At 34.9% G+C, this 27,505-nt stretch overlaps 1 protein-coding gene across 7 annotated transcripts in view; it reads right to left on the minus strand.

Moving 5' to 3' along the window:
- The window catches only part of NBEAL1 (neurobeachin like 1), a 164,060-nt gene that overhangs the window by 11,891 nt on the left and 124,664 nt on the right, over nt 1-27,505 (minus strand). For all 7 annotated transcript variants that reach the window (XM_040228771.1, XM_040228768.1, XM_040228765.1 and 4 more), the window contains 13 exons: nt 26,861-27,001; nt 23,805-23,935; nt 20,902-21,011; nt 17,819-17,936; nt 15,085-15,182; nt 11,563-11,679; nt 9,019-9,108; nt 7,595-7,704; nt 6,985-7,157; nt 5,909-6,003; nt 2,719-2,835; nt 2,176-2,337; nt 502-650 (listed from right to left, as the gene is read on the minus strand). In XM_040228771.1, the coding sequence (XP_040084705.1) occupies nt 502-650; nt 2,176-2,337; nt 2,719-2,835; nt 5,909-6,003; nt 6,985-7,157; nt 7,595-7,704; nt 9,019-9,108; nt 11,563-11,679; nt 15,085-15,182; nt 17,819-17,936; nt 20,902-21,011; nt 23,805-23,935; nt 26,861-27,001 (1,611 nt within the window). The remainder of the gene's footprint in view (nt 1-501; nt 651-2,175; nt 2,338-2,718; nt 2,836-5,908; nt 6,004-6,984; nt 7,158-7,594; nt 7,705-9,018; nt 9,109-11,562; nt 11,680-15,084; nt 15,183-17,818; nt 17,937-20,901; nt 21,012-23,804; nt 23,936-26,860; nt 27,002-27,505) is intronic.

Below are 27,505 nucleotides of genomic sequence, written 5' to 3' on the forward strand. Positions count from 1 at the left end.
CACTCTGTGATAACCTAGAGGGGTGGGCTGAAGGGAGGGGAGGAAGGCTCAAGAGCAAGGGGATCATATGTATAATTATGACTGATTCACGTTGTTGTACAGCAGAAACCAATACAACATTGTAAAGCAATTTTCCTTCAATTAAAAAAATACCCAACCCAACTTTAGTTCCTAAAAAAATTGAAGCTATAGTTGGACATATTCCCAAATCCATAATGCAGGCTTGACACTTTGAAAATTGTTTTTTTTCCTTGGCTATTTAAAAAAATTGTTGTAATTGTGGTAAAATGTATACAATATATACATATATGTATACAACATACAAATTTTATTTACTAATCCAGAAATAATTTAGCTTCCCCAACTTTTTTATAGTTACCAAAAAAAAACATGTTCATAATAAATGATAAAAAGATTAGAAATCTTAGAATTACAGATTTTATTCTCTTAAAATATTACTGTCTTTTCCTAAGTGATACTTTAATAATTCTTATTATTTACCTGTGGAGATCTCTTATGGACAGGAATCCTTGTAAGCTGCCTGTGACAATGTGCTCTCCAATTATACATATATCTGATACTTGTTCCTTCAGGACTTGAGACCCTAGATACTTGCCATTTACAGAAAACAAATGCAATGCATTCTTATCCTGCAAAGATTAGTTAAAGAAAATTTAATGATCTCAAATTAAAACTGAGTTTCAGAATTGTTAATTAAAACTATGACTAATAACAGAATAATAACTGGGTTTAAAATTTTTGATAAAATATATGTTATACTTAAAGAGAAAATATGTAGACAATATTGTTAAAGTGATTTCAATCAGATAGCTAAGTAAATAAAAATTAAACAAGAACTCTCACCCCTCCAAAATAATTTTTTGAAGTTCTTGTAATTTTTAAAAAGCTTTATCACGGAAATGAAATAAACATATAAAATTCATGGTTTATTTATACCCTGCCTTGTGCAAAAAGAATAATTTCCATCTAAGCTTATGAAGTGCCACACAATTAGAAATTATTTTTGAAATCATATAGGCCTATAGTGCCAGTTAGTGTTAGCTGTTCAGTCATGTCCAACCCTTTGGGACCCCCACAGACTGTAGCCCGACTGGCTCCTCTGTCCATGAGATCTCCCGAGCAAGAATACTGGAATGGGTTGCCATTTCCTTCTCTAAAGACTATAAAAAGCCCTCAAACAAAAAAAACATGAGGCTAATATTGTGATAGGGAATGAACAAATTGCATGATGGAAGTGTTAGGTAGGTAGAACAGGGAAAAGGAGTCCAAAATGGCAGTGGGTACAAGACAAGGAAGGGAAAAGCCCGAGAGAATGGAACAAAAGAAGGTCCGAGGACCGGAGTGAGGACTTCAGGTAAAACAAACACTCCTGGCTGGCCCAATTTACATAGGACAGGCCCAGGGAGAGAGAAACATATAAACAGAGGAGCCAAAGCTAGCTCTCTCTCTCTCTCTCTCCCGCGCTGGGGCGCTCTTCTCCTCGTGGATCAACATGCCGTCATGCCTTGAAGATGGATTTTCCTGCTATCTTCTAAATAAAATAGAGCTGTAACACTGAGCTGTAACACTGATTTGTCTAAGAGCTATAAGACGGTCCATTTGAGACCTGAGAGCTATAACACGGTCTATCCAAGACCTGAGAGCTATGACACGCCGAGGGGCTTTAATGTCCATCACTCCAAATCTTTGTTGTGACAAGACAAAGAATCAAGGAACATACACTCGTGTGACAGAAGGAAAATATCCTTTTCAAAATACTGTGCTCTTTTCTTCAGAGAAGGCAATGGCACCCCACTCCAGTACTCTTGCCTGGAAAATCCCATGGGCAGAGGAGCCTGGTAGGCTGCAGTCCATGGGGTCGCAAAGAGTCAGACACGACTGAGCAACTTCACTTCCACTTCCATGCACTGGAGAAGGAAATGGCACCCCACTCCAGTGTTCTTGCCTGGAGAATCCCAGGGACAGCGGAACCTGGTGGGCTGCCGTCTATGAGGTCACAGAGTCAGACACGACTGAAGCAACTTAGCAGCAGCAGCAGCAGCAGCAGCTCTTTCCTTCTTCAAAATGCCCCACATGTACACAATGTATACAACGTGGAAAGGAGAAGACAATCTCATTAATGGTCTAGCCATACTGCATGAAACTGTTATATACCTTGAGAGTGGCACTTTCTTCAATGCTGGAGTAGATGACAACATGTCCTTCCCAAGATATAGCCAAACTGGGAACAGTGAGGAGCAGAGAACTCTCACAAGGCGGTCGTAAAGTCCGCATGTACTGACCCTTCTGAATGGTGTGTATAATCACAGTGCCATCCTACACAGAGAAAATATTAGAAAATAAGAACAGAAAAAAGAAAAAACGGAGCAAGAGAAAGAAATATGGGAAAGGACCTGAGAAAATGATTATTCCATCAAGGAATAATACATGTACCTTAGGAAAAATTCCAATCTTGAAATTTCAAATGGCATTTTATTTCATAAAATGGCCTTCTTTTAACTAATAAGACCAGCAAAATCCACAAACAGAATCCAGTCTCTAAATTTTTTCTTGCTGAATTTTTCTACTTCTGCAAAGTCCTGGACAAACTTAGCATAAAATTTCTATGCTTTTACCAATTCTCCTATATAACATAAATATTGTCTCTGAATTTGTATATTAAAAAAAAAATCAGTATTTTTAAAGGTACAATCTTACCCTTGATCCTGACACCGCCATGTCTAGCTCAGTGCTGATGGCGACACTCAACACCTCATCAGTATGTCCATACAGAATCTGAAAGGGTTTAGATGCTAGGCCCACAGGAACACCTCCCTAATATAAAAACAGAAAAGCAAAGGTCACTTTCTTGTACACTATTTTCTTAAAAAAAAAAAAAAACTTATACTGTATTTTAACAGTCAAGTCACAAACCAACACTGCAACTAGTTCTTATCACTAAGTCTATTCTCAGAAGTACTTGTTCTTGGGTTTCTCCTTGGATTCTCAAATGGTTCTCAATCTTTTCAACCTCAAAAACATATTAATAATATGAAGGGTTTCAAAGCTGATTGCTTTGGATTAATTTTAACAAGTGTATTGTTCACCCTTTACAGAATTATTCTTCCTTTACTTCAAAGAAACTTTTTCTATTACATCTCTGAATACTTTCTCTTTTTTATTTATTGGAGTCCTATTTCAGGGACATCAATTATCTTTATGCTGACTTGTCTTTGATTTCTATAACCATCATCCTTTTCCTAATTGCTTTGTTGTTTCTATTTACTTTGATTACCTTAAATCTTTCTTCCATGCTAATAATTTGATTTTCCAGTCACATTAAATTTGTTCTTTGCTTTTTCTGCTTTGGGTTTATTTATAATTGTAATGGTATTGATTTTAATCTCAGTTTGATTCTTCTGCAATCTCCCTTTCATTTTATTATGCTAGTTTATAATTTCATCTCAGAGGTCCTATTTTACTCAGTTAATATTATTATTCTATTCTTCTAATAGCTCAACTTATTGCAGGCAATCTCTCTGTACATAAGTTATTTTTTTATCTGTTTGTAGCATGCTTTGTTTGGTACAGTACTTTCTATGATACAAAATGCTTGAGTACTTGCCATGGTGTTTGACTTATGATTACCATGGATAAATGTCCAGACTTTCTACCTCCGTTACACAATGTAGATGAATTCTCCCTGACACTCTATTACTTGGGTCATATCTGTCTTCCTCTAAGAGTATCTGTCTGAGTGCTTACTGTACTCCATCTAATTTTTAAAAGTCAAATAATTCCTATATTATTTAAAGAAGATGGACTCTTCGCAAATTCATTTTATAAAAGTTGCATATCCCAATGCTAAACATGCAAAGATAGAATAAAAACAGATTTCTTTCACATATAAGTAGAAAAATAAAGTACTAGCAAAGAAAATCTTGCTGTAAAATATAACAAGACAGTATGAAGCATACGGGTTTATTATAGAAATTCAAGGATGGTGCAAAACTAGGACATTTCCCAACATAATACATTACTTTTTTAAAAAGTAGAAGAAAAACTCATACATTAAAAAAGGAAGAGAAACTGGGAAAAACAGCTGAAAAGAACATGATTAGGACTACTAACAAAATTAGAACATGGGCTGTGGATCAGATAAAGGTATTCTATAAATGTTCAGTGTTTCAGTTTTGATAACTGCACTGTAGTTATATGTAAGAAAGTCTTTGTTTAGGTGTAAAGGAACATAAAGTCTCCAACTTTTAAAATGTTCAGGAAAAAAAATAAGGGGAAAAAGAGAGAGAGAGAATGTTAAGGCAAATGGCAAAAATGTACTACCTCTGTATCTTTTCTGTAAATTGAAATTTTGTTAAAACTAAACAGTTACCAAAGGGGGAAAAAAAAGAAAGATAGAAGGTAACTACTGAAGTATTAAAAAGAAAACCCACAAAACCCACAACTAGTGAAACCTAACAGCAAACAGTATTCTAAATGGTACAACAGTGAAGGCAAGTTCATCAAAATCAGACATTAAGACAGGATGCTCACTAGAATTTTGGTGCTTTATTGTATTCACTAACAATGTAATAGGGTAAGAAAATGAAGTAATTAGTATATTGGAAAAAGTAAAGAAAATCACTATTATTTTCAGATCACATGAATGTGTATTTACCCTGTTTTCAGAAAATTCAAGAAATACTAATAATTATGAGTTAGATAAAAGGATTTAGTAAACTGATTAGGTACAAGATAACTGTACAGAAATCAATGACTTCTTTCGCAACAGTCAGTTAGAAATAAAAATGATTTTTAAAATTCCACTGAAGCAGTCATAAAAAAATGATAGTTAAAAGTAAACATAACAAAGTACAGGACCAAAATGGGGAAAAAATTATTAAAAAATTTTACCAAAGGACATTGAAAAAAGACCTGAAACAAATTCAGAAAGACATTTCCTCATTTGTAATATGAATAATTATAAAATGGCAATCCACACTAAATTAATATAGAAATTAAATATAATTTCATTGACTAAAATGAAATGTTTTGAGGACAGTTAAAATATTTTGAAAGTTCATATGGAAGAATAAAAACTCATAAAATAATAGCTGAGAATCTTTAATAAAGGAAACACAGTGAGAGGGGATTTGGCTTACCAAATATTTAAACTACTAAAATAAAGTCATTTTGATGTTGATACAGAATAGATATAGAAGAAAGGGAAATCTAGAAAAAGAGCCAATTCAGTGGGTAATCATTTGTGTTGGCATAAATGACTTTCTACTCATAAATAAATACAAGCATGTAATTTTATATTCTATATGGTTATATAATATATATAAATAATGTATCTATATAACTAATACATCTAATATTAAATATTCTATATTATAAAATTTAGAAATGGATTAAAGATTGAAATGTAGAAAAATAAGGAAAGTATTACAAGAAATATTTTAGATATTTTCATAAATTTGGAGTGAGAGAAAGCCTGTTTATTTTTCTAAGCAAGGTAGAAAATCCAGAGCCATAAAGAGAAAGACATTTCCTTGCATCAACATTATCATGAGAGTACACAGCAAGGCTGATGAAAATTCTAAATTTCTAATTTCTAGTTTTTGCACTTGAAAGGAAAATAGGAATATTATGCAAACAAAGACAAGAAAAATAACCATTTTTCTAGAAGAAGTTAAAAAGGAGCTATCTTTGGAAAGTAATACAAGATAAGGTCATGAATCAGGACGATAAACCTAGGAAAAAAGTGGTGATTAAGACAGAACAGAAAAGAGGGCAAAGGAGCTCAAATAATCATTCAACGTCAGAGAAAAATTCACTGTCTATTAAGACATCTCAGTAATCTCCCCAGGGAGAATTTTAAACCCAGAGTATTTAAATGTGTGACTACCTGTTGGGTAATCTGCCATATCATACACGTAGTATCCCTGGAACCAGAAATCAAATGTATTCCACAGTAATCTGTAGCTAAACAAGTCACAATATCTGTAAGAAAAAAAGAATGGTTAAAAAAAAAAAAATGAAATGGCATAGTTTGACTGAAACAAATACAGGGGCAATTTTAGGTTATATTCAAACTATCACTAAATCAGTTGTTCAAGCAGGAAGAAATGTAGGAATGCCATTGGAAAAGCGCTGGGGAAGAGTGACACAGGAAAGGATGTCACTCAAATCCTGTAGGAGAGCCCTCTTTGAGGCCACCCTTCTGCGAGGGTGAGGACTAGACGTAAGGCAAGATATGCCTGTCAGAATCTTGGCATGAGTTTAAGTAGCTTTAAATGAATCCCCACTTATTTTGATACTCTTCTCTGTCACTCACTCTCTCATCTCCATTTACCTTCTACTACTACTGGAACTACAGTCCTACTGAATATGTGTCCCTAACCAAAATAGTATATATTACACCATAAGTTCACAATATAAAACATATTTTTCCTAAACTGAAAAAACCTGAGCTAAGCGACATCTTGGAAGTCACTGGTGCGGAATTAGTAGCAGACTCTATTTCCCTTTCTTAACAGCTTTATTGGGGGAAAAAAATCTACTCCATGATTTATCCTTATGTTGAAAAGATTGAGATATTAGGAAGCACCAGATTAAACTATATTCAACAATTTTACCTCATTCATGCTTTACCACTAACAAAGTAACAGAACAGGTGACTTCTAATTCAACTATGAGAGATTTTTTTTTTACCATTTTGTCATAAAATTCTATCAACCAATTTTTCCAAAGACTTACCTTACCATCTTTCCAATACTGTGAAGCTGTATTTAATTTATATGATACTTAGTATACCCAAAATACATTAGATGCTCTTAAAGAAAGAATATTCATAACAATCTATCAAAAAGTTCACTCAATTTCAAAGGTAAAATTCATGCCTTTTATAATATAAGAGGGATGTACTACTATTATGGTTAGAAATTAAAAACAAAAATTTGGGTGGGGGGAGTTAATGCTTACCCATATGTCTGATATTGTGTGAAATAAGTTTGCCTTTTGTAAGTGACATCACTTGAATGCTATTATCCCAATGTCCAGCACTAAAAAGCAACTTCGCATCATGTGATACTATAAATAGCTTAGAAGTGATCTCCAGCCCTGGAGCAAAAGGGCCATTCATACTACGCTGAGTTCTGTAAACACAATTAAATATTAGACTCTTCTGTAAAAGATCATTTAGACTGATATCAATGATTTTTTTAATCTCTCCCAAAAGAAATAAAAAATAAGTCTGTTCAAATGTTCAATTTGAAATATCTATTAATAAATGATACATTCAAAAATGCATTAATCTTATTGATATTATTAAACAAAAATATATCTAACAATATAGTCTCAAGGATTAAGTGTAAAGAAAGTGGGATTGGTGAAGGTGTGAAAAAGATTTAAATCTTGACTTTCACAACCAATTTAGTAAGACTCAATTCTGTAAATAGCCTCAAAGGATAAAGACAAGATAAAGGGATGTCAGGAATAGGAAACTTGGGAGTTGGAAATTTTAATCTATTTGCCTTTCCTGGCAATAAGATACTAAAGGTACCTGTTTTGTTTTAAATGTCTATTTACTTACTTAGGATTTGTCACAGTTTGATCCCTGATGAATGTGAAGTAATTAGAAATGTTTCTGTCATATGGCAGCCAGCCATGGGTTCCAATAATGTAATTCATGCTTACTGTTATCTGGAAAGAAACACATGAGGACAAACCTTCAATGAAAAGATTAAAGAAAGCAACTCAAAACAACCAAATGCCCACATAATGTTATTAGCTTTTGTCATTTAGGGAACAGTGCAGGATTATGTATTTAAAACATGAGACTCATTTAAAAAGTCTTAAAATAATTCAAATGGTTAAAAAAGCTCATTGTTATCGTATTACAAAAAAAGTTGTCCCAATGTATCCTCCTTTAGTAAGATTATTTTCCTCAAAATTTCTCAAATACTAGCATCTATTAGTTGGCAGTCAGAAGAAATTAAGGATCAAGTCTTACCACAAAAATAAGATACTTATCATTTAGAACATAAATCATAAGTAGAATTTATGAAGAATTGTTAAAGAAGTGCCCTTTTAGGAGGGACAGTAATAGTATATATTTACATTAAAAAATGGAAAGTTTTACTCCCCCTTGATGAAAGTGACAGACTTCCAAAAAAAAAAAATTCAGATACCTTAAGAATTCTGCCACTTAAAAAAAAGTACTTATTATTTTTGTTAATTTTTGAAGATGTTTTATCTAAGCAAACACACAATATGCATAATTAGAAAAATAGGTCTAACTCTGAAATCTCTACTGTTCACTGTGCTATGCTCAAATTCTTATCATCTCTAAGTGATAAAATAAGACAGACCTATGTTTGGTCAACTTGCTAGGGTCCCAGATCCCTTACTTGCTAGCTTTGTGACTCTGAGCAAGTGACTTCTGAGATTTAACCTTCATCTGTAAAAGGGAAATAATAATAATCCTGCCTATCTCACAGGATTGTTACGAGGAGTAAATGACAAAATTCACATCATCACTAATATGTCCTGCAGGTGGTCGGACCTTTATCAATTCTGTATTATATCTCATTTTCACTGCTTTTGATAAATTTTAACATCTAATAAGATGTTATAGCATACTTTTCTTATACAAAATTTCCTGGTATTTTCACATATTTATTATTCCAAACAAACTTTAGAATTACAGAACTCCTTAAAAGCTATGTACATAAAAGATACATTTTTATACTTGGTCAAATTAATTCTATAAAAATTTTATCTTTTTTTGGTCATGTTCAGCAGGATGTGGGATCTTGGTTCTCCAACCAGGCAACTGGGGATGGAACCCATCCCCCATGCAGTGGAAGCATAAAGCACTAACCACTGGATGGCTAGGGAATTCCCTTATCTAATAATTTTTTAAAAGACTTAAAAAAAAAATTATTTTCTCAACTTTTTCAGTAAGTTGTAATGGATATAGACATGGCAGTGTGAAAAAGGTATACACCAACTTACCAGTAACTCAGGACTTCCTTGTGACATAAAAGAACGAGACTGATTTTTGGGAACAATTGCCTTTACAAGTGGAATTCCGTCACTAATTCCCTATAAAATAAAGGACAGAGGTTTTAGTGGCTGGTTCCTCTTATCTTTATTAGATACAAATTATTGAAAACTTCTATTTCTTTAAATAAAGATAAACCCTGTAATATAGCATTTTACTCTATCCAAAACATATTACCAGTTAATTTAAAATACAAGAAAGGACTTTTATATTGTGTTTGCATGGCATACTTGAAAGTTCTGAAACCCATCACTTTCTTGTATTCCTCTACCCTGCTGTTAAACAAAGATGTAGATTCCAAGGAGTGTCAACCATCTAAAATAACCAATGATTTAAAATATTTTTTCCCCATGCATACTAACATGAATATAAAGTAGAAAATATAGACTTTATAAGAAAACATTACTCAAATAAGTGAAATGGAAAAACTAGTTATAGACTTTTCCTTTTGGGTTTAACTTTCAAAAAATAGATCTGTTCCATTACCTGAGGCCCTTCCTGAAAGTACCAACAAAAGAACCAGAAAATAAGACTCCTTGGAAAACATCATTTTATTATTTTATTACATTATTACCATTATTTTATTACAATGTTAAAGAGAACAACGATTTGAAGTAAGTTTCTTGATGTGACAATAGTTCATAAATTACAGTTAACATTTATGAGGTAAATTATAACCTAATATTACTAGGTACAAACTACATGCCAGGTGCTTTTCTAAGAGTTTTATATGAACTAAATAATTAATTATAACCATACAAAGTTAGAATATATCTTTTCTCTTCATACTGTGAATTAATCAAGAGAAGATGACTGACATTTACACAAGCATGAATGGAAATGATATCTGAAGGAATCTATTTAATAAGCTCTTGCTTTCACTGCTACATCAATTTTCTTCACCATTTTAATACCTAGGAAGAGACCTAAGAGAGGCCTTCTCTTTTCATATGAATGAGTGGGAAACACGTTTTTTTACGATGATGAAAAGGGATTAACAGTTACTGGTACCCAAGGATACCAGTTGCATTCTTTAGCCTAATCCAGATACTGGCCCTGGGAAAGCTACCCTGTAACTTGGGTGCAAAGAGGGGCAAATGCCACTGCACTGCAGCCAGAACCCAGAAAATGCCGTAAGTGATTAGACGCAATGAAAATACTTATCAAAATTACATAATAAATATAGTCTTATATGTCCATCAGTTTAGGGGTCAAACAGGAATTTATGGGTTACTCTGTATAGTAAAAAGATAACATAGCAGAATTGAGACTGCTCTCCTTAGGAAGGCTGTTTGCAAGGCTGGCCATTGGCTGGCATCAGGGAACTTGGCAGGCAAAGACTTCCTTACATGGATATAAAACTTGTCTTCAATGATGCACGTAGCTCATTATGTCTAGACTGTTTGTGCAGACAATCGTCTAAATACCTGCTTTTCTTTGGAGAGTCTGGAATTTGGAATGTGCTAAGCAGAGGGTACTTCAGTGACCAGTCCCCAATAAATATGTTGGGTGCTGAGTCACTAATGAGCTTCCCTGGGACACAAAAACAGGTCCCATTTCACTACCAGAAGAAATTAAGCACCTTCAAATTATATATATGTACAAAGCCCAAAATATTTACTGTCTGGCCTTTTAAGAAAACATTTACCAACCTCTGTTATGCTGCATAAGAGTTACTACACGTTCTATGTACATCTTCAATCTATTCTTGATACCTTTTTATCATTTTTCTTCTTTCAAAAGAGTTAATATTATCTGTTCTAACCACATTTATAGGTATGAACACATTTTACATTCACATTCTGAACTATTCAAAGAACAGCTGACCTTTCAGCAACTCAAGGGTTAGGGATACCAACTCTCCATGCATTATATAAATTTATAGTCAGTCCTCTGTATCTGCAGTTCCTCCTTATCTGCAGTTCTGCCCCACAGATTCAACCAATCAGAGATTATGTAGTACCTCTAGTATTTACTATTGAAAAAAGCCCATGTATAAATATACCCACACTGTTCAACCATGTGTTGTTCAAGGATCAGCTGTAATATTTAAACATTTGAATTTGAACATACTCTTTCAAGAACTGCATTAATTACTTATCTTGCTTCACTGACTATTCCTTCTGATATTAGCAGTTAACAAGTTGACTCATGGGCCATGTTTTATATATGAATAGACACTATAACTAAAAGTTATTTTAGATTTCCTCTATGTATCATCTCATCTGACATAAGAAGCTATTTAAATCAAATTATCCTTCCTTCTTATGTTTCCTTCAGGAAAACATGAAATTAGAAGATAGAAAGCCAGGAGAAAAAGTTCAGCAGCAAACAAAACCGTTCAACAAGGTTGTTTTAAAAATTCTAAGAACATAAAAGTGAAGAATTACTATTTTGGATTAAGTATTAACACCTATACTCTCCATTAAGGTATAAAAGGAATGTGGAAGTAAACAGAATTTAGAGAGAAAATCCATTATCAAGTTGGAGATTACCTCTATAAAAAATGACTTGAGTTCAGGGAGGTGTTGAAATAGGTTAAAAGTTAAAGTGTCTGTTTTGGCTTGCTTCTGCACTGCTTCCTCTGCTGACAATCTAGAAGGGTGTGGTTCCTTAAAAAAAATTAAGAAAAAATAATTCATAATTACATTAAAGCACCTCTCACTATATTCCCTCATACATACTGGACTCTACCTTCAATGGATTGCATTCTATGCACTACTGACAACTTGAACTGCTCAGACAATTCCCTCAGCAGAGTTCGGCTCTCTTCATTCCTAAAGAGACCCTACTTCTACAGTCTTTCTTACCAATATCTCCCTTGAATTTCTAAGTCAGAAGTAATTATTCTCTTTCATTATTTTCCTCTGCACATTACAATATTTAGCATTTTATTCAGTACTTATTTCTTTTTATGTTGGTTTATATATAGTTGGTTAATGGTCTTTTCCAACTAGACAATAGGTATCTTAAAGTAAGAAAGTAAATCTTATTCAGTTTTGGATTTTAAACATGTAGAAGAGTATCACAAATATGGTACACGCTGATGTATATGTACTGGTAAACTTAAATGGATTATTCAAAAGTCAAAGTCTATAAAATGGGTGAATCTTTATAATTCTTGAAATAAGATCTGAATGTCCATATTATTGGAATTGAATTACAGATATTGCTGCATTGCTTTTCAAATAAGTTATTATTATTTCTTAGATTTTATGTCACAGACAAAAGACAGTATCACCTTTTTAAGTAAGAGAATTACAAGTCAAATTAATATTCCAATGCCACAGTTAAAATGCAGAATAGAACTCTATCTAAAGAGGATTCTTCTGTCTCTATTGTAAAATATCACTGTTGTTCAATCACTAAGTTGTGTCTGACGCTATGCAACTCCATGGACTGCAGCACTTTTCCTGGAATATGCTCAAATTCATGTCCACTGAGTCAGTGATACTATCTAACCATATCATCCTCTGCCGTTTCCATCTCCTTTTGTCTTCAATCTTTCCCAACATCAGGATCTTTTCCAATGAGTCCACTCTTGCATCAGGTGACCTAAGTACTGGAGCTTCAGCTTCATCATCAGTCCTTCCTGAATAGTCAGGGCTGATTTCCTATAGGACTGACTGGTCTGATCTCTTTGCAATCCAGGGGACTCTCAAGAGTGTTCTCCAAAATATTAAATCGTGGGAAATAGATTTGATAGCTCTAATTCAATATTTAGCTCTCAATTAACCACGTGAATATTCACTTTATTTGAAATCAAAAGCTGATATTTAATGACATTTTTTATCATAAAAACTAATTCACACAGCTGCTGCTAAGTCACTTCAGTCGTGTCCGACTCTGTGCGACCCCATAGATGGCAGCCCACCAGGCTCCCCCGTCCCTGGGATTCTTGTTAAAAAAAAAAACAAAAGTTAAGCTACTGCAAAGTTACTATAGAATCTATTTCAAAGTTCAATGAAGTGTTCTGTTATTCTGTTACTTTTACCTCTGATCAGCAGATAAGGTTTAAAGCACTGATTTCAAATATGGATATTCTGTAAAGGTCAATATTGGAGACTTCAAATAAACTGTTGCTAATAAACAGTAACAATTATAAAGCTCAGTCTGATCAATGAATTAATGAAGTACATCTATAAGCCAGAATTTAGATATACCTTTGCAATCATAGCTATGGAGATGTCAATTCAACAAATATTTACTGCACACAAATTATATGCAAGAAAGATACAAAAATGATTAAACGAAGGTTATTACCTTTAACATAGCTATAATATAGTGAGGCAGATGGGTAAATAAACAACTAAGTCAGAAAATGTCATAATTAGTATGTAAACAGCAACCCACAAGAACTGGAAAAATGATCTACAAGTTCAACAAGGGGGCTTACAGCTATTAATTCAGAGGAAACACGCGATGGCAGAAAGGCTTCAGAGTTAAATGATCAGGCATCCAAATTCTGCCCCAGTCACATTCTAGCTGTGTCAAGGTGGAAAAAGTACTTGACTTTTCTAAGGCTAGGTATTAATTTCTATGAAATAGAGCTTTATCATCTAAAAAAATAAGGGTAATTTTTGAATATTTACTGTGAGGGTTAGGTATTCACTTAGCACAGTGCTAGCATAGGACAGTATCAATTTGATAAATGCTATTATGTATTTTTCATTTCTAAATTCACACTAACAAAGATAAAAATGTCTTTGCAAACTAATATTAGACTAACTTCTATGATAATTTTTTTTCCTTCTTTCTCTCTTTTTTCCCTGTGTGGACAAACAGGGATTGGACCGGTGGCCCCTGCAGCGGCAGTGTAGATTCTTAACCGCTACATCACCAGGGAAGTCCTCCTTCTCCATTTAAACAAAGGAGGGAATCACAGCTCACCTGACAGGGACCTTCAACCCCACCTTTTCCTCTCAGGAGATAACTAAAGGTGATTGGCTTTTTCGTTTGTTTAATGATTTTATTTATGGTTGTGCAGGGTCTTCCTGCTGTGTGGGCTTTTCTCTAACTGTGGCAAGCCGGGGCTGCTCTCCCGTGGGGGTCGTGGGCTTCTCACCGCGGAGGCTCCTCTTGTTGGGGGCCTGGGCTCTGGGGCGCACAGACCTCAGTACTGCGGCTCCCGGCTCGAGAGCCCCGGCCCAGCGGCTGTGATGCATGGGCTTAGCTGCTCTGCCACTTGCGGTCTTCCCAGACCAGGGGTGGAACTCGCGTCCCCCCTTTGGCAGGGGGGCGATTCTTTACCACTGAGCCGCCAGGAAAGCCCTCAGGCGTATTTTAGACTCTAGTTTTCCACGCTCCTATCTGGTGAGAGAGGCCTGGGAGCCGGGAGTCCTCAGCCACAGTGCTGGCTCTGCCATCAAAAGCTCTGGGGTCTCTGGCGAGCACCTGCCCCTCCCTCAGTCGTGTCTGACTCTTTGCCCGCCAGGCTCCTCTGTCCATGGGATTTCCCAGGCAAGATTACTGGAGTGGGTTGCCACTTCCTTCTCCAAAAGGTGATTGGCTTTTTGAGTAAATATAAATCCTTTGTGACTCAAGAGAAATTGACTGAATATGTGGATTTCAACTGTAATATTTTGTTATTCAAATTAGGAAGAATCATTTAAATTAACTTTTTTTTAGTCACAGTATAATTTTTTTCCAAATTCTAGATAATTCTGAAATAAAGTTTTAAATCATTAAAATTATTGAAAATAATGGTAGTACTATTCCTTAGCAATTAACTTCTGCTGCTGCTGCTGCTAAGTCACATCAGTCATGTCCGACTCTGTGCGACCCCATAGACGGTAGCCCACAAGGCTCCCCCGTCCCTGGGATTCTCCTGGCAAGAACACTGGAGTGGGTTGCCATTTCCTTCTCCAATGCATGAAAGTGAAAAGTGAAAGGGAAGTCGCTCAGTCGTGTCCGACCCTCAGCGACCCCATGGACTGCAGCCTACCAGGCTCCTCCATCCATGGGATTTTCCAGGCAAGAGTACTAGACTTATGTAATTAGTAACTTTCACGCTTCACCTTTAACAGTTGACAAGGTGTTTGCCCAAAATTGTTAATCATCCCTTCTAAGGCTTTCCTTTCCTTCTCATCTGTTAAGGCATCCAGATCCACAGCTCCTAAAACCAAGAAAAAGAAGCCAAAACAGTGAAAATAAATCAGTAAGCCACACAACTGTTTAAAAATATCAGAGACTGATTAGTATATTTCAACAAAATACTCTGAATAGAAATAAGTAAATTTTTAAAAAATCAGTAACGCTTCAGATATTAAATATGCATAAAAATAAATCCCACCCACTATTTACAACGAAAAAGGCTTTAACCAAAAGTTAACTATAAAAGTTTCTATAAAAGTTTCTCTTGGAAAAATACACACTATACATTGTACACCTGATTGCTTTCTTCATGATAGTTACACTGAAACAAGTGTAAAAACCACACAAAAACGCTGCTATACTGTCTATCTAATAAACGTTGGGAAAAGTGATGTTCTGGCAAACTGATTATACCAAGTCATACTTAATAGGGATTGTTACATGGCTAGTATTTGACCAAAGTAGGTAAAGTCTGATTTCAAAATCTATGCTCCTAACCACCATGTTATGCTACTTCCCTACAAAACTGTTACCAAATGAACCAAGTAAGGTAAGGTAGAACAAGCTTGTCTATTTACCAAAAGTCAAGTGGGCTCTGTTCAATTCACAAAACGTCATATTATTCATGATCTTTAGAAGTATTAGCTCTATGGAAGGATTAGAAAAGAACTCCTGGACTTCCCTGGTAGTACAGTGGATAAGAATCTGCTGGCCACTGCAGGTGACATGAGTTCTATTCCTCATCTGTGAAGATTCCACATGAAGCGGAGCAACTAAGCCCGTGTGCCACAGGACTGAAGCCCATACGCCCAGAGCCTGTGCTCCACAACAAGAGAAGCCACTGCAATGAGAAGCCCGTGCACCACCACGAGGAGTAGCCTCTCTCTTAACAACTAGAAAAAGACTACGTGAAGCAACAAAGACCCAGCACAATCAAAAATAAACAAAAATATTATACAGAAGAAATTCTTCTTAAGCCTTTCAAAGACTTCAGAAAATGCACTTGATCCTGAGCTAGACATCAGAATGCTGTTTAGTCACTAAGTCACCTTTGATTTTGCAACCCCATGGACTGCAGCATGCCAGGCTCCTCTATTCTGCACTATCTCCAGAGTTTGCTCAAATAATGTCATCTTATTATCACTGGAAAATATTTCATTCATAATTCTAAAAAGTCTTCTATAAAGTGTGTTAACAATTTAAAACTGTATATTCAGACTTGCCCAAATGGGACACATACAGCCAGAGAACAAAATATTTAATACCACCAATATTTGATCCTTATAATTTGATTAGCATATATGTACTTTTTTTTTTTTTTTTAAGCAGCACTCTGGAGAAGGAAATGGCAACCCACTCCAGTATTCTTGCCTGGAGAATCCCATGGACAGAGGAGCCTGGAAGGCTACAGTCCATGGGGTACCAAGAGTCAGATACAACTTAGCAACTAAACAATGAACACAGCAACAATGGCAAATATTTACCTCTTATTTCCACCAGTACTCAACCCAACTATTTACAGCATCAAGATGAAGCAGATTCACCAAGGCTTCTCAAGGATATTACTATCTAAAAGGGTTGGGGTTGCTCACACTTAAAAGACATCTGAGGCCCTGTTATCTCAACCTTTACATTCATTTTCATTCATCCTAACAAAAACCTGTTCAGAAGTTCTAGTACACATTTGGTACATAATAATTCCATGATAGTTCATAAATTCTACATGTCCCTTCAAGAGAAATATTGTGGTTATTTCTGTCATATCTTCCTAGCTTTAAAGCATCTCAAATTCCTTATGTAAGATAGAATTTATTTCATTAAAATATTTTACGGAGATATTTTCCATTCAAGTTTAAAGAGAAGTTCAATCTTCTATGTTAAAACTAAGATGAAGTTTACTATGAATCTATGGTAAGAGATAATATACAGTAGATTTGGTGCTGACAACTCATTATATTTTCTTTCTACTCAGGCCAAGTAGATTTCATTCGCCATATTTTGAGTCAAATCATGATCAAATGGATGTTTAAATTTAGAGATGGGATAAATGAAACTATTGTTTAAAAACAAGCACTCTTTCAAATACAAAAGGTCATGAAAGCTATTTTTTTTTTTTTGTGGGTTTTTTTGGTAGGAGGAAGTAAGCTTCACATCCTACTTACTACTTCACCATCTTGATAACCCCCCACAAACAGTTGGTTGGTTTTCTTTTAATTAATTATTTATGTTTAATTTTTTGGCTGTGCAGGGTCTTCATTGCGGTACACGGGCTTTCTCTAGTTGCAGCGCACGGGTTCAGTTGTTCCACAGCATGTAGGATCTTAGTTCCCCAACGAGGGATGGAATCTACATCCCCTGCATTGTAAGATGGATTCTCAACCACTGGGCCACCAGGGAAGTCCCTAAAACTATTTTTAAAATGTAGTCTTTCTCATGTTAAACAGTTATGTCTAACATACCATGTATAAATACATATTAAATAATATTTTCCCTTTTTTGACAGAGTCCTGTGGCATGCAGGACCTTATTTCCATACCAGGGATCAAATTCATACCCCTTGCAGTGGAAGAACAGATTTCTAACCACTGGACAGTCAGGGAATTTCTAATAATATTTTCTATCAACATAATATAAGAGAAAAAGTATATAGGCTTATACCTTCATAACTACAGTAATAGAAAACATTGAGTGCCTCCACTGCAGCCGGCCCCCTCTGCTTATAGCCAAAAATCAGATCTATCCATTCATGAAGATGAGCAGAAACATATTCAGACTCCTAGAAAGAGAACAAATTTAATCATTAATATAGTTACCTTTGACTACACTATAAACATGGGTCTTTTGGAAAAGTAAGAGCATTTGAAACATTTCCACATACAAATATTAATGCTGTAATAAAATTATCTCAAAATGACATTAAGTATGTATCTAACATCTATTACAAATATTGACTGTATCTAGGAAAATGTAGATATCATATTTACTAATATTTATTACATATATATCTCCTAACTATTGGGTGAAGAAAATAACATATATTCTAATAGCCCAAATATGAACAACAAAAAAATTAATGATAGCTGTAGAATATATTTTTGTTATGAAACTTCTACTGAAACAGTTGTCTAGAAATTCAATTCCTTCTGTCCATGGGATTTCCCAAGAATACTGAAGTGGGTTGCCATTTCCTCCTTCAGGGGATCTTCCAGACCCAGGGATCAACCCCCGAGTCTCCTGTGTCTCCTGCGTCACTGGCAGACTCCTTAGCACCGAGCCATCGAGATCAAGAGCGTGGCTACAAGACAATCTACTGAGATGTCAAAGGTCTGAGGTTGTGTGTCACAGACCCATTCAACTAGAAAATAGAGCCTCTTAAGAATGTTAAGAACATTTTCCTGTTGTAGCCTCCCCTGCTGCAATTCATGAGGTTGCAAAGAGTCAGACACGACTGAGCGACTGAACTGAACTCAAAGGAGAAAATGGACAGTCTTGTTTGTGGACTGTTTTTTGCCCAATAGAGTTGACTTATAAGAAACCCACAACATTTTAAAAGAAATTGCATTAGTTCAAACTGAGAAAGATAAAAACTGCTCAAAAAATAAGATTTTTGGCTTCCAACTTACTATGAGGAAAGAGGCAGGCAACGATACTCTTATGCAAGTGCATGTTAAATCGCTCAATCGTGTCTGACCATAGCCCACACTAGGCTCCTCTGTCCATGAGATTCTCCAAGCAAGAATACTATAGTGGGTTGCTATACCCTTCTCCAAGGGATTTTCCCAACCCCAGGATCAAATCCATGTTTCTTGAGTCTCCTGCATTGGCAGATGGCTTCTTTACCACTGGCTTCCAACTTAACTACGATTAGGAAAGAGGCTGGCAAAGATACTCTTGTAAAAACAACATTTTTTTGGTTTTAGTTTTTATGGAAAAGAATGACTCAGAGCAAAAACCCAAACTCCTGAGGGTAGAACAAATGATCCATGGAAAACCAATTATCATGGAATAGCAGTGGGCTATAAAGGACCTGAAAGCATGTCCAGGCTAGAATTCTGAACTGCTGTGAACAGTTAGTTCACAGTAAGAAGTAAGAAGTTAGGTGCCTCTGGTTTCTCTCCCTTTCAAATGTTAGTGTCTGTTATAGTTCTCCTGTCCTTATTACACTACTGCTGTTACGTGGGGGACTATCTACTTCATAGTCTTCAGATCCAAGACAAGATGCATTGGAGTAGTTTCATCCACACATGGATTTGATGTAGATGACTAGTAAGACTCTGGACTTCAGGCCTCATGGCTTTCTGCGGGGATCAGCAAAATACCGCTTGTGGGCCAAACCTTACTGGCATTCAGATTTGTAGATTAGTAGAAGACAGCCATATCCCATTTTCTTTTGCACTAGAATGGCAGAATTTCAACACACACTAAATTTAGAGCTAACAAAAATATTTACTACCTGGTCCTTTACAAAAGGTCTGCAGAACCCTGCCTTAATGAGGTGAGACTGTGGGAAGATCTTAAGAGGAAGTATGCTCATTTTGCATGTGGAAGGAATGTAAACACTTCAAGGCCAAAGGGCAGCCTCTGTGTGGTAGATTAAAGATAGTTGCAATTCTTTCTCACTCCCACCATTAAGAGATGGGGTTTTAGTTTCTTTCCTCTGGAATCTGCACTGACCCTGTTACTATTTAACCATTAGAGAGGAAGGCCTATGTAGTACTGTGACAGTTCACAGCTTAAACCAGATAGTTCACAGGAAGCATCTGAAAAGTTTCTGCCTAGTTAAAAAATTATAGATTATCTTTCAGAGTTGTTTTACTTTTTTCCCCAACTCTTTATTCATACATGGGGTTATTGCTTACAAGTATTATAATCTAGAAGAGAACAGCTGACTCATTGGAAAAGACCCTGATGCTGAGAAAGGGTGAAGGCAAAAGAAGACCGTGACAGAGGATGAGATGGACCCACTCAATGGACATGAATCTGAGCAAACTCCAGGAGACAGTGAAGACCAGGGAGGGCTGGCATGCTGCAGTCCATGGGGTCACAAAGAGTCGGACCTTACTTAGCCACTGAACAACAACAGCAAATTATGAACTAATCCAGAATTTTGAAGTTTGACTACCTACTAACAATAAGGAATGTTCCCAGGTATTGGCCATTTAGTTCTAGAATCAGAAACATTTCAGTTTAGATAGAAAGCTAGGTGGGCTCTGCTGGTGTGGAGGTGGAAACAGTGTTTTCAAGATAATAACATAATAGCAATATTAAATGAACTCTTACTAGTCCTTCAACTCCAAAATGGAAATTTTGCTAAAAACTAGCAAAACATTTAAGTAGTATTTAGTATTTATTTAGCTATCTTATTAAAAACTTACTGAATTCCTTCAGAGGAAAAAACAATTTTCTTATCCTTGATAGATTTGAAACAAATATGGGATCTATGATATATCAAACTATACCAGCTTGGTGACTGAAACATACATACAACAGGCAGATGCCTTACAGAAGTGAATTTTTTTTTTTGCTATATATCTGAGGGACGGTACTACTATAGTCTCACTATATCAGAAGATTCGTAACTTCAAAATAAATTACTATATTATACTTTCTAAAATACCATATAATATAGCTTATAAATTAATGAAGAAAAATAATAGCTATACTTTATTCCATCATCCTCTGGAAAACACATATATCTTTATCTTATTAACCTGCTTAATAACTAAACATAAAAATCTTACCAGAGCTTTCCTATGTTTATAGATGAAATCTTCAGCAGACTTAGCCCATTTGGGGAGAACAACATCATTTACTAGTTCTTTGGAAACTTGTAGACAACCCAAGTTAAATTCTAAGACATAAAAAATACATGTATCAAATCATTTTAGATTTAAATAAATCAAGTAAAACAAATAAAAGGGTAAGAGTAAAAGATGAGAATCAAGTTTTTATAAAATTTGACTTAAAAAATCAATTAAAAATTTAAATTTTATATTGGGGTACAGTTGATCAACAACAGTGTGTTAGCTTCAGGTACAGAGCAAAGTGACTCAGCCATGCATAGACATGTATCTATTCTTTTTCAAATTCTTTCCTGATTTAGGTTATTACAGAGCATTGAGTACACTTCTCTGTGCTACACAGCAGGTCCTTACTGTTTATCTATTTTAAATATAGCAGAATGTACATGTCAATCTCAAACTCACAGTCTATCCCACTTATTAAGTTCCCTTCTTGAGTAAATTTATTGAACAGGTAAAAATAACTCATCTATTAGAATGTATTTTGATAGTTTATCATAAAAGTAAATGAAAATAAGATAGTTTAAAATCAGTTATTAGAAAAAAAAAACTACAATTAGTTATTAGAAGATAAATCAAGTTAATAGTTTATTTTTTGCTGAGAAAAGTGAGAAAAATTATAATTATGACCAAAATCTTAACCTGAACAAAAATGCAACAGTAAGCATTCTTCATACATTAAAAAGAATTAACACAGTTCCTCTAATGGTTAATTTACAAAATCCAGTGACTTAAAGTTTTTGGGTGTAACTTATACCTTAAACTCACTCAAGTTTACCTTATGGAAGGACAATGTATTTCTACAACACTATTTTAAATAGATACTGACATAATAAACATTTGCTCATACTAGTTATGATAGAAGACAGTATTTTGACAAAACTGTCCCAAAGATAAGATTTTCTTGTTCATACATATGGAAAGGGAAAAGTGTTAACACAAAAGTCCTTCATTAAAGAAGTTATCTAAAAATATCAGTGTGTCCTTAAAGCAGGAGAGAAGTTTAAATGTCATAAAATATCACGATGCAGGGTCTGTGGCCTTAACTTAACTGCTTTATGGCAGATACTGGTGGCCACCGGACAGCCACCTTTCCTAATCTAATAGCAGAAACTTTATTTTATTCAAGTGTGCATCCTGCCCTATATTTCATGCCTGTTGCAAGTGACTGGCATAGGGGTTGGTACATGACCCAGCTCTGGACAGTGAAGGGAGATCATGAAAAAGGGTTTTTCATTCTTAAGAAACAACACAAAGAATTAAAAGTTTCAGTTCTTTCTAAGACAATGTTACATCTGCCTATGATGTCTAGAATTTTTTAGTCAGGATAGTAACTGGCCAAGAACAAATCTAAAACACTCAGAACAGCAGAGTAAAAAAATACAGAAGGAACTTGACTCTGAGGATGCTGTTAAGTTACCATATCTCAGGATTTTTATTATGGAAAAAAAAACTAACATTTTCTTCCTCATACAATTTTGAGTGGTTTTTATTAATATTTGTTGTCATTCTAATGAATATCCTTTGTTTTCTCCCACCCAGCTCATTTTGAATAAATTGGCAGTGGATAATTAGAAATGGAGGCCACCAGGACAGTAGTAACAGAGAGCAACTAGCTCTGGCTTTGGTGAATGTCAGAAATTGTCACGCTAAGCAGACCTTGAATTCTGGGTCCAAATTTAATCTGCTCATCCCTTCTATCCTGGATACCCTGCCCTAGAAGATCCAGTCCTCTGGTTGTCTAGGGTCAGATTTGTCAACAGTTTCACTCAGTTTTCTGAAGGTGACCAATTGGAACTGCTTTTCTCTGAGAATCAGATGCCTTGGATCCAACAGCCCGTCCTAGAGTGCAGGATCAAAGGTCATGAGACCCTTGATATGCTCTCACCAGCATGGCAAATAATTCTACTGAGCAAGCAATGGGTCAAACATTAACATTTCATGCTAGGGGAGGAAAAGGAAGTTGTTTACAGCCCTTTTTGCCTAAAGAACACAAATTGGAACAATCTTGCCATTTTCTTATTTGTAACTAAATCTAAAACTAAGTCATCAAAAATGTATTTGGATATTCTTAAAGACCATATTTCCCTCTATGATTCTTTTCTTCAAAAACATAACATGATACATATAGCTGATTCACTTTGCTGTACAGTAGAAACAACCACAACACTATAAAGCAACTATACTCCAATAAAAATGAATTTAAAACAATAACAAAATAATAATAATGGTTTTTCAAATATTGTGGTAACTTAAACTCAGTCATTATTTTCAAATTGCCTCCTGTTTTCTACTCTAAAAGGAATCAGCAAACTTCTACAAAGAGACAAAGACTAGGTATTTTGGGCTTTGTGAACCTATGGTCTCTGCTGCAACTGGTCAAATCTGCCATTATACTGTGAAAGCAGCCACAGCTTATGTAAATGTATTGGCCAGTTGTATTCCAAAAAACCTTATTGATAAATACTAGTTTGCTCACAGATTTGGCCCATGAATCTACAGTTTGCTGACCCCTGATATAAACCTTCATCTTATCTAACTCCAACACTTTAACTCATGCAGCTGTATGGCTGAAAGAGCTTGCAGCCACTTTTTGCTTCACTAGTAAACACTGTACTCGGATAAATTCCCTTACTAATTCATATTTCACTCATTTATCTTATTCACTGTAGCATTTCTGTAGAAGGTAAGACTAGTACCTGGGTATTAAGTTAAGCCTTGTCACTGAGTAATAAAAACACAGAATAAATAATCTATAGGTCATCACAAAAAATGTCCTAAAATATATTTTTCAAGATCTTTTATTGGGACCTATTCAATCCAGTTTTTAAACTATTTCTTACGATTTTGATTTTCCAAAAACTCTGGGAAGTAGAAGAATTCAGGAATAAGTTCCTTCACATCATATGGATTGTCCATGAGAGCCTGCCAGGTGGCAGGGATGGAATGGAACTGTCGATCAGCACAGTCGAACCTACATGTGGAGATGGGAAGGGAGCAGTGAGTCCTGACTGAGCAACAACAGGCTAAAACAAAATTACACTTTCTTCAGGGTGCCTCATGTTTAGTTTCTCTTTATTTATCCTTTCTCTTTAACATCTAAAAACAAAATATGCTCTCCTTATGAGAATCTTTATTTTGTTGTCAGGAACTAAATACTATAATTTTAATCACTAGTATCATCTTAGATGAAAATGGCATAATTCTGCTGAGTAAGATTTATTACAGAGTGTAAATAAATATTATTTGGATATTTTAAAATTACAGAGTTTAACTATCACTAAGTATTATAGTATTTATGACATAGTTAACAGATCTATAGGAATGCTGCTGATTAATCTATGATATAAAATATCTTTACAAACTCTTTGGCTAAAAAGTAGATGGTGAGTTAGGGAAATAAATTCTGTAGCTAAAGCTTTTATACTTTACTTCCATATACTATTGTCTTATTTTAACTTTATTTTCAAGTTCCATCATGGGCCTACAGTAATTGAAAGAAGTGGTCATACTGCAATTTTTATTATGTTTTAGCTAATCACAAACAGCATAAACCCCTTCTGTTTCATCTCCTTTGACATTGTTTTCCCAGTTTTATCCTATAAATGATGTCTTCTAAGTGACAACTGATGACTAATATGACTCTTCTTGTGTCTAGCAATCTTGTTTTGAAGCATAGCTGAACTTAGCAGAACTCTATAGTCAATGACTGGGTCATCAATAAAGTCTAAGAATGATATATTCAAATTCAATGAAAGGTACAGCTTTAAGGGCAGAATCTTTTTGGTTGGGTGGGGGGAGAACAGCTTAACCGATATATAATTAACATGTATGTAATTCACTCTAAGGGAACAATTCAATAGCTTTCAGTATATTCAGAGCTGTGCAGCCATCACAACAAACAATTTTAGAACATTTCATCACTCCAAAAGGAAATCCTGTATCTAATAGCAGTCACTCACCATTCACACTCCCTCCAGCCCTGGGCAATTACTGATCTACTTTCTGTCTCCATGGATTTGTTTTTTTAGCCACGTTATGTAAATCATATATAACATATGGTATCTTGTGCCTGGCTTATGTCATTCAACATACTACTGCTTTCATCCATGTTTCAACCATGTTGTAGCATATATCAATCTTTCATTCCTTCTCTTAACTCATAGCTAAATAATATTCCACACCATAGGTATACCACATTTCATTTATTCCTTTACCAGTTCATGGGCATTTGGGTTATTTAATATTTGGACTATTACAAATAAAGCTGTTAAGGCCATTTGTGTGTAAGTGTTTGTATAAACATATGTGATCAATAATCTTGGGTCTATACCTATGACTGGAATTGCTGGGTCATGGGTAATACTATCTTTAATGTTTTGAAGAACTGCCAGACTGTTTTCCACAGAGGCTGCATCATCTTAAATTTCCACTGGCAGTACATAATTGTTCCAATTTCTCAACTTGCTCATAAACAGTAGGTATTATATATCTTTTTATTACAGCCATCTTTGTGAGTGTAAAGAGGTATCTCAGTTTGGTTTTGATTTGAATTTCCCTGATAACCAATGATGTTGATCAACTTTTCATGTGTTTATTAGACATGTATAATCTTCTTCGGAGAAATGTCCATTTAGATTTTTTGTTCAGTTTTTAATTAAGTCATTTGTCTTTTTACTGTTGCATTGAAAAGATTTTTTTAAAATATATTCTAGATACAAGTTCTTTATCAGATCTATAATTTGCAAATATTTTCTCCAACTGAACTGGTTGTCTTTTTACTCTCTTGATGATGTCCTCTGAAGCACAAACAGAATCTACTTTTGAAGCCTTATTAAAAAAATCATTTAAAAGCTATAAAATCACTAAAAGCTGAAGAGGCCCAGGTTTACTTTCCTGGAAGGAAAATTACCTGATTTCATGGCAAACATAACATTTGGAGATATGTAGTGATCTAAGCCTCTACTTGAAAGACAAGGCTCAGTCAACTAAAACAGGAATAAGGAACCCAGGCTAATTTTGAGAGATAAATGTTACATGGAAAGAGAGCAGAACAGGCAATGTTTACATAGTTTCTGATTGGTCAGAAAAGGCAAAGGATAATATTAAAGAATAAGGCAACAGGGAGACAAAAATGAGAGCAAGTGGAGAGGCACCTGGAGGATACGCTGGGGAATGGAGGATTCTTGAAGAAGTTTCTTTCTTTAGGATAAATAAGAAAACGTGAAACTTAGGTAAGGTATAATACAGACAGGTGATACAATAATATGGTGGCATCGCAGACCTGTTTGAGCTGCTACTAATAATGTAAGGACCCTCATTCCTCTCTATTTTTATTCCTATTGATCAATATTTTTAGGAGGACTTCAGAGGCACTGGTTAGACATCTCTGGTAGATGTTTTGGATCAAGGTCTAAATCAGTTCTAAGTCTGAATCTCTGGTAGATTCCTAAACCCAGTTGAAAATAACAAAAGTACACTGGATAACAGTAAAGTGGAATTTGCCTTAAAAGTCATTTGTGTAAGTCAGTTTGAGTGACCCATTTTCAAAGTAGTTTGGCTACTTTTATTTAGAGGCTATTATATGAATCAAAGCCTAAAAAGAGGAGAATAAAAAAGGTAAGGTCCTGTTATAATAGTATATGAAAGTGAAAGTGTTAGTTGCTTAATTGTGCTTGACTTCCTGTGATCCCATGAACTGTAGCCCACCAGGCTCCTCTGTCCATGGAATTCTCCAGGCAAGAACATTGAAGTGGGTAGCCATCATCTCCTGCATTGTAGACAGATTCTTTACCATCTGAGCCACCAGGAAACCCTTAACAGTACATAACACAAAGGCAAAGAGTTTTCAACACTATCATATAGTCTTAAGAAAACAGCTTATTTACCCGAAACATACCTTCCACTCTGAAGCTGGATGTGGAGGGTGGTGAATGGTTCTGTACGAATAAGATAGTGCATAACTCCAGCAGAATTTGAATAGTGAGTACCATAATGAAATTTATCAATAGTTCCCATAGGATCCTCAAAATTTTCATATCTAAAAACAGAAACTAAAGTGTTATAATCACAAGAGTAAAATTAATTTAGGACAGATGCTTGTATTGTATTGCTGAAAACAGTTTATTAAGAGGCTATGTATTCATACCATCACATCACATTAATAAATGAAAAAAATTACTAATACTTTCTGAACAATAAAGGAGCACTGATAGTGGAGTTTGGAATACTTTTGTATTATGCAATAATTATTTTCACTACAGATAGATTAGAAATCACAGAGAACCAAAAATAAAGAAATTTAAAATCCATTACAACTGTACTTTCCACAGATAATATATAACAACACTCTGGCAAACATTTGTCAACTATGACTTAATATATATTTTAATATAAAATACATTATAATATAAAACTGTTACACCTAGCATATTTTTTCATCTAACAATTTTCTACTAACATCTTACACAATAAATAAGTGACTCACTTTGCTGCACAGCAGAAACTAACACACTGTAAATCAACTACACTTCAAGAAAAAATT

Source organism: Oryx dammah, unplaced genomic scaffold, assembly GCF_014754425.2.
Source record: "Oryx dammah isolate SB20612 unplaced genomic scaffold, SCBI_Odam_1.1 HiC_scaffold_27, whole genome shotgun sequence".
Classification (NCBI taxonomy): Eukaryota; Metazoa; Chordata; class Mammalia; order Artiodactyla; family Bovidae; genus Oryx; species Oryx dammah.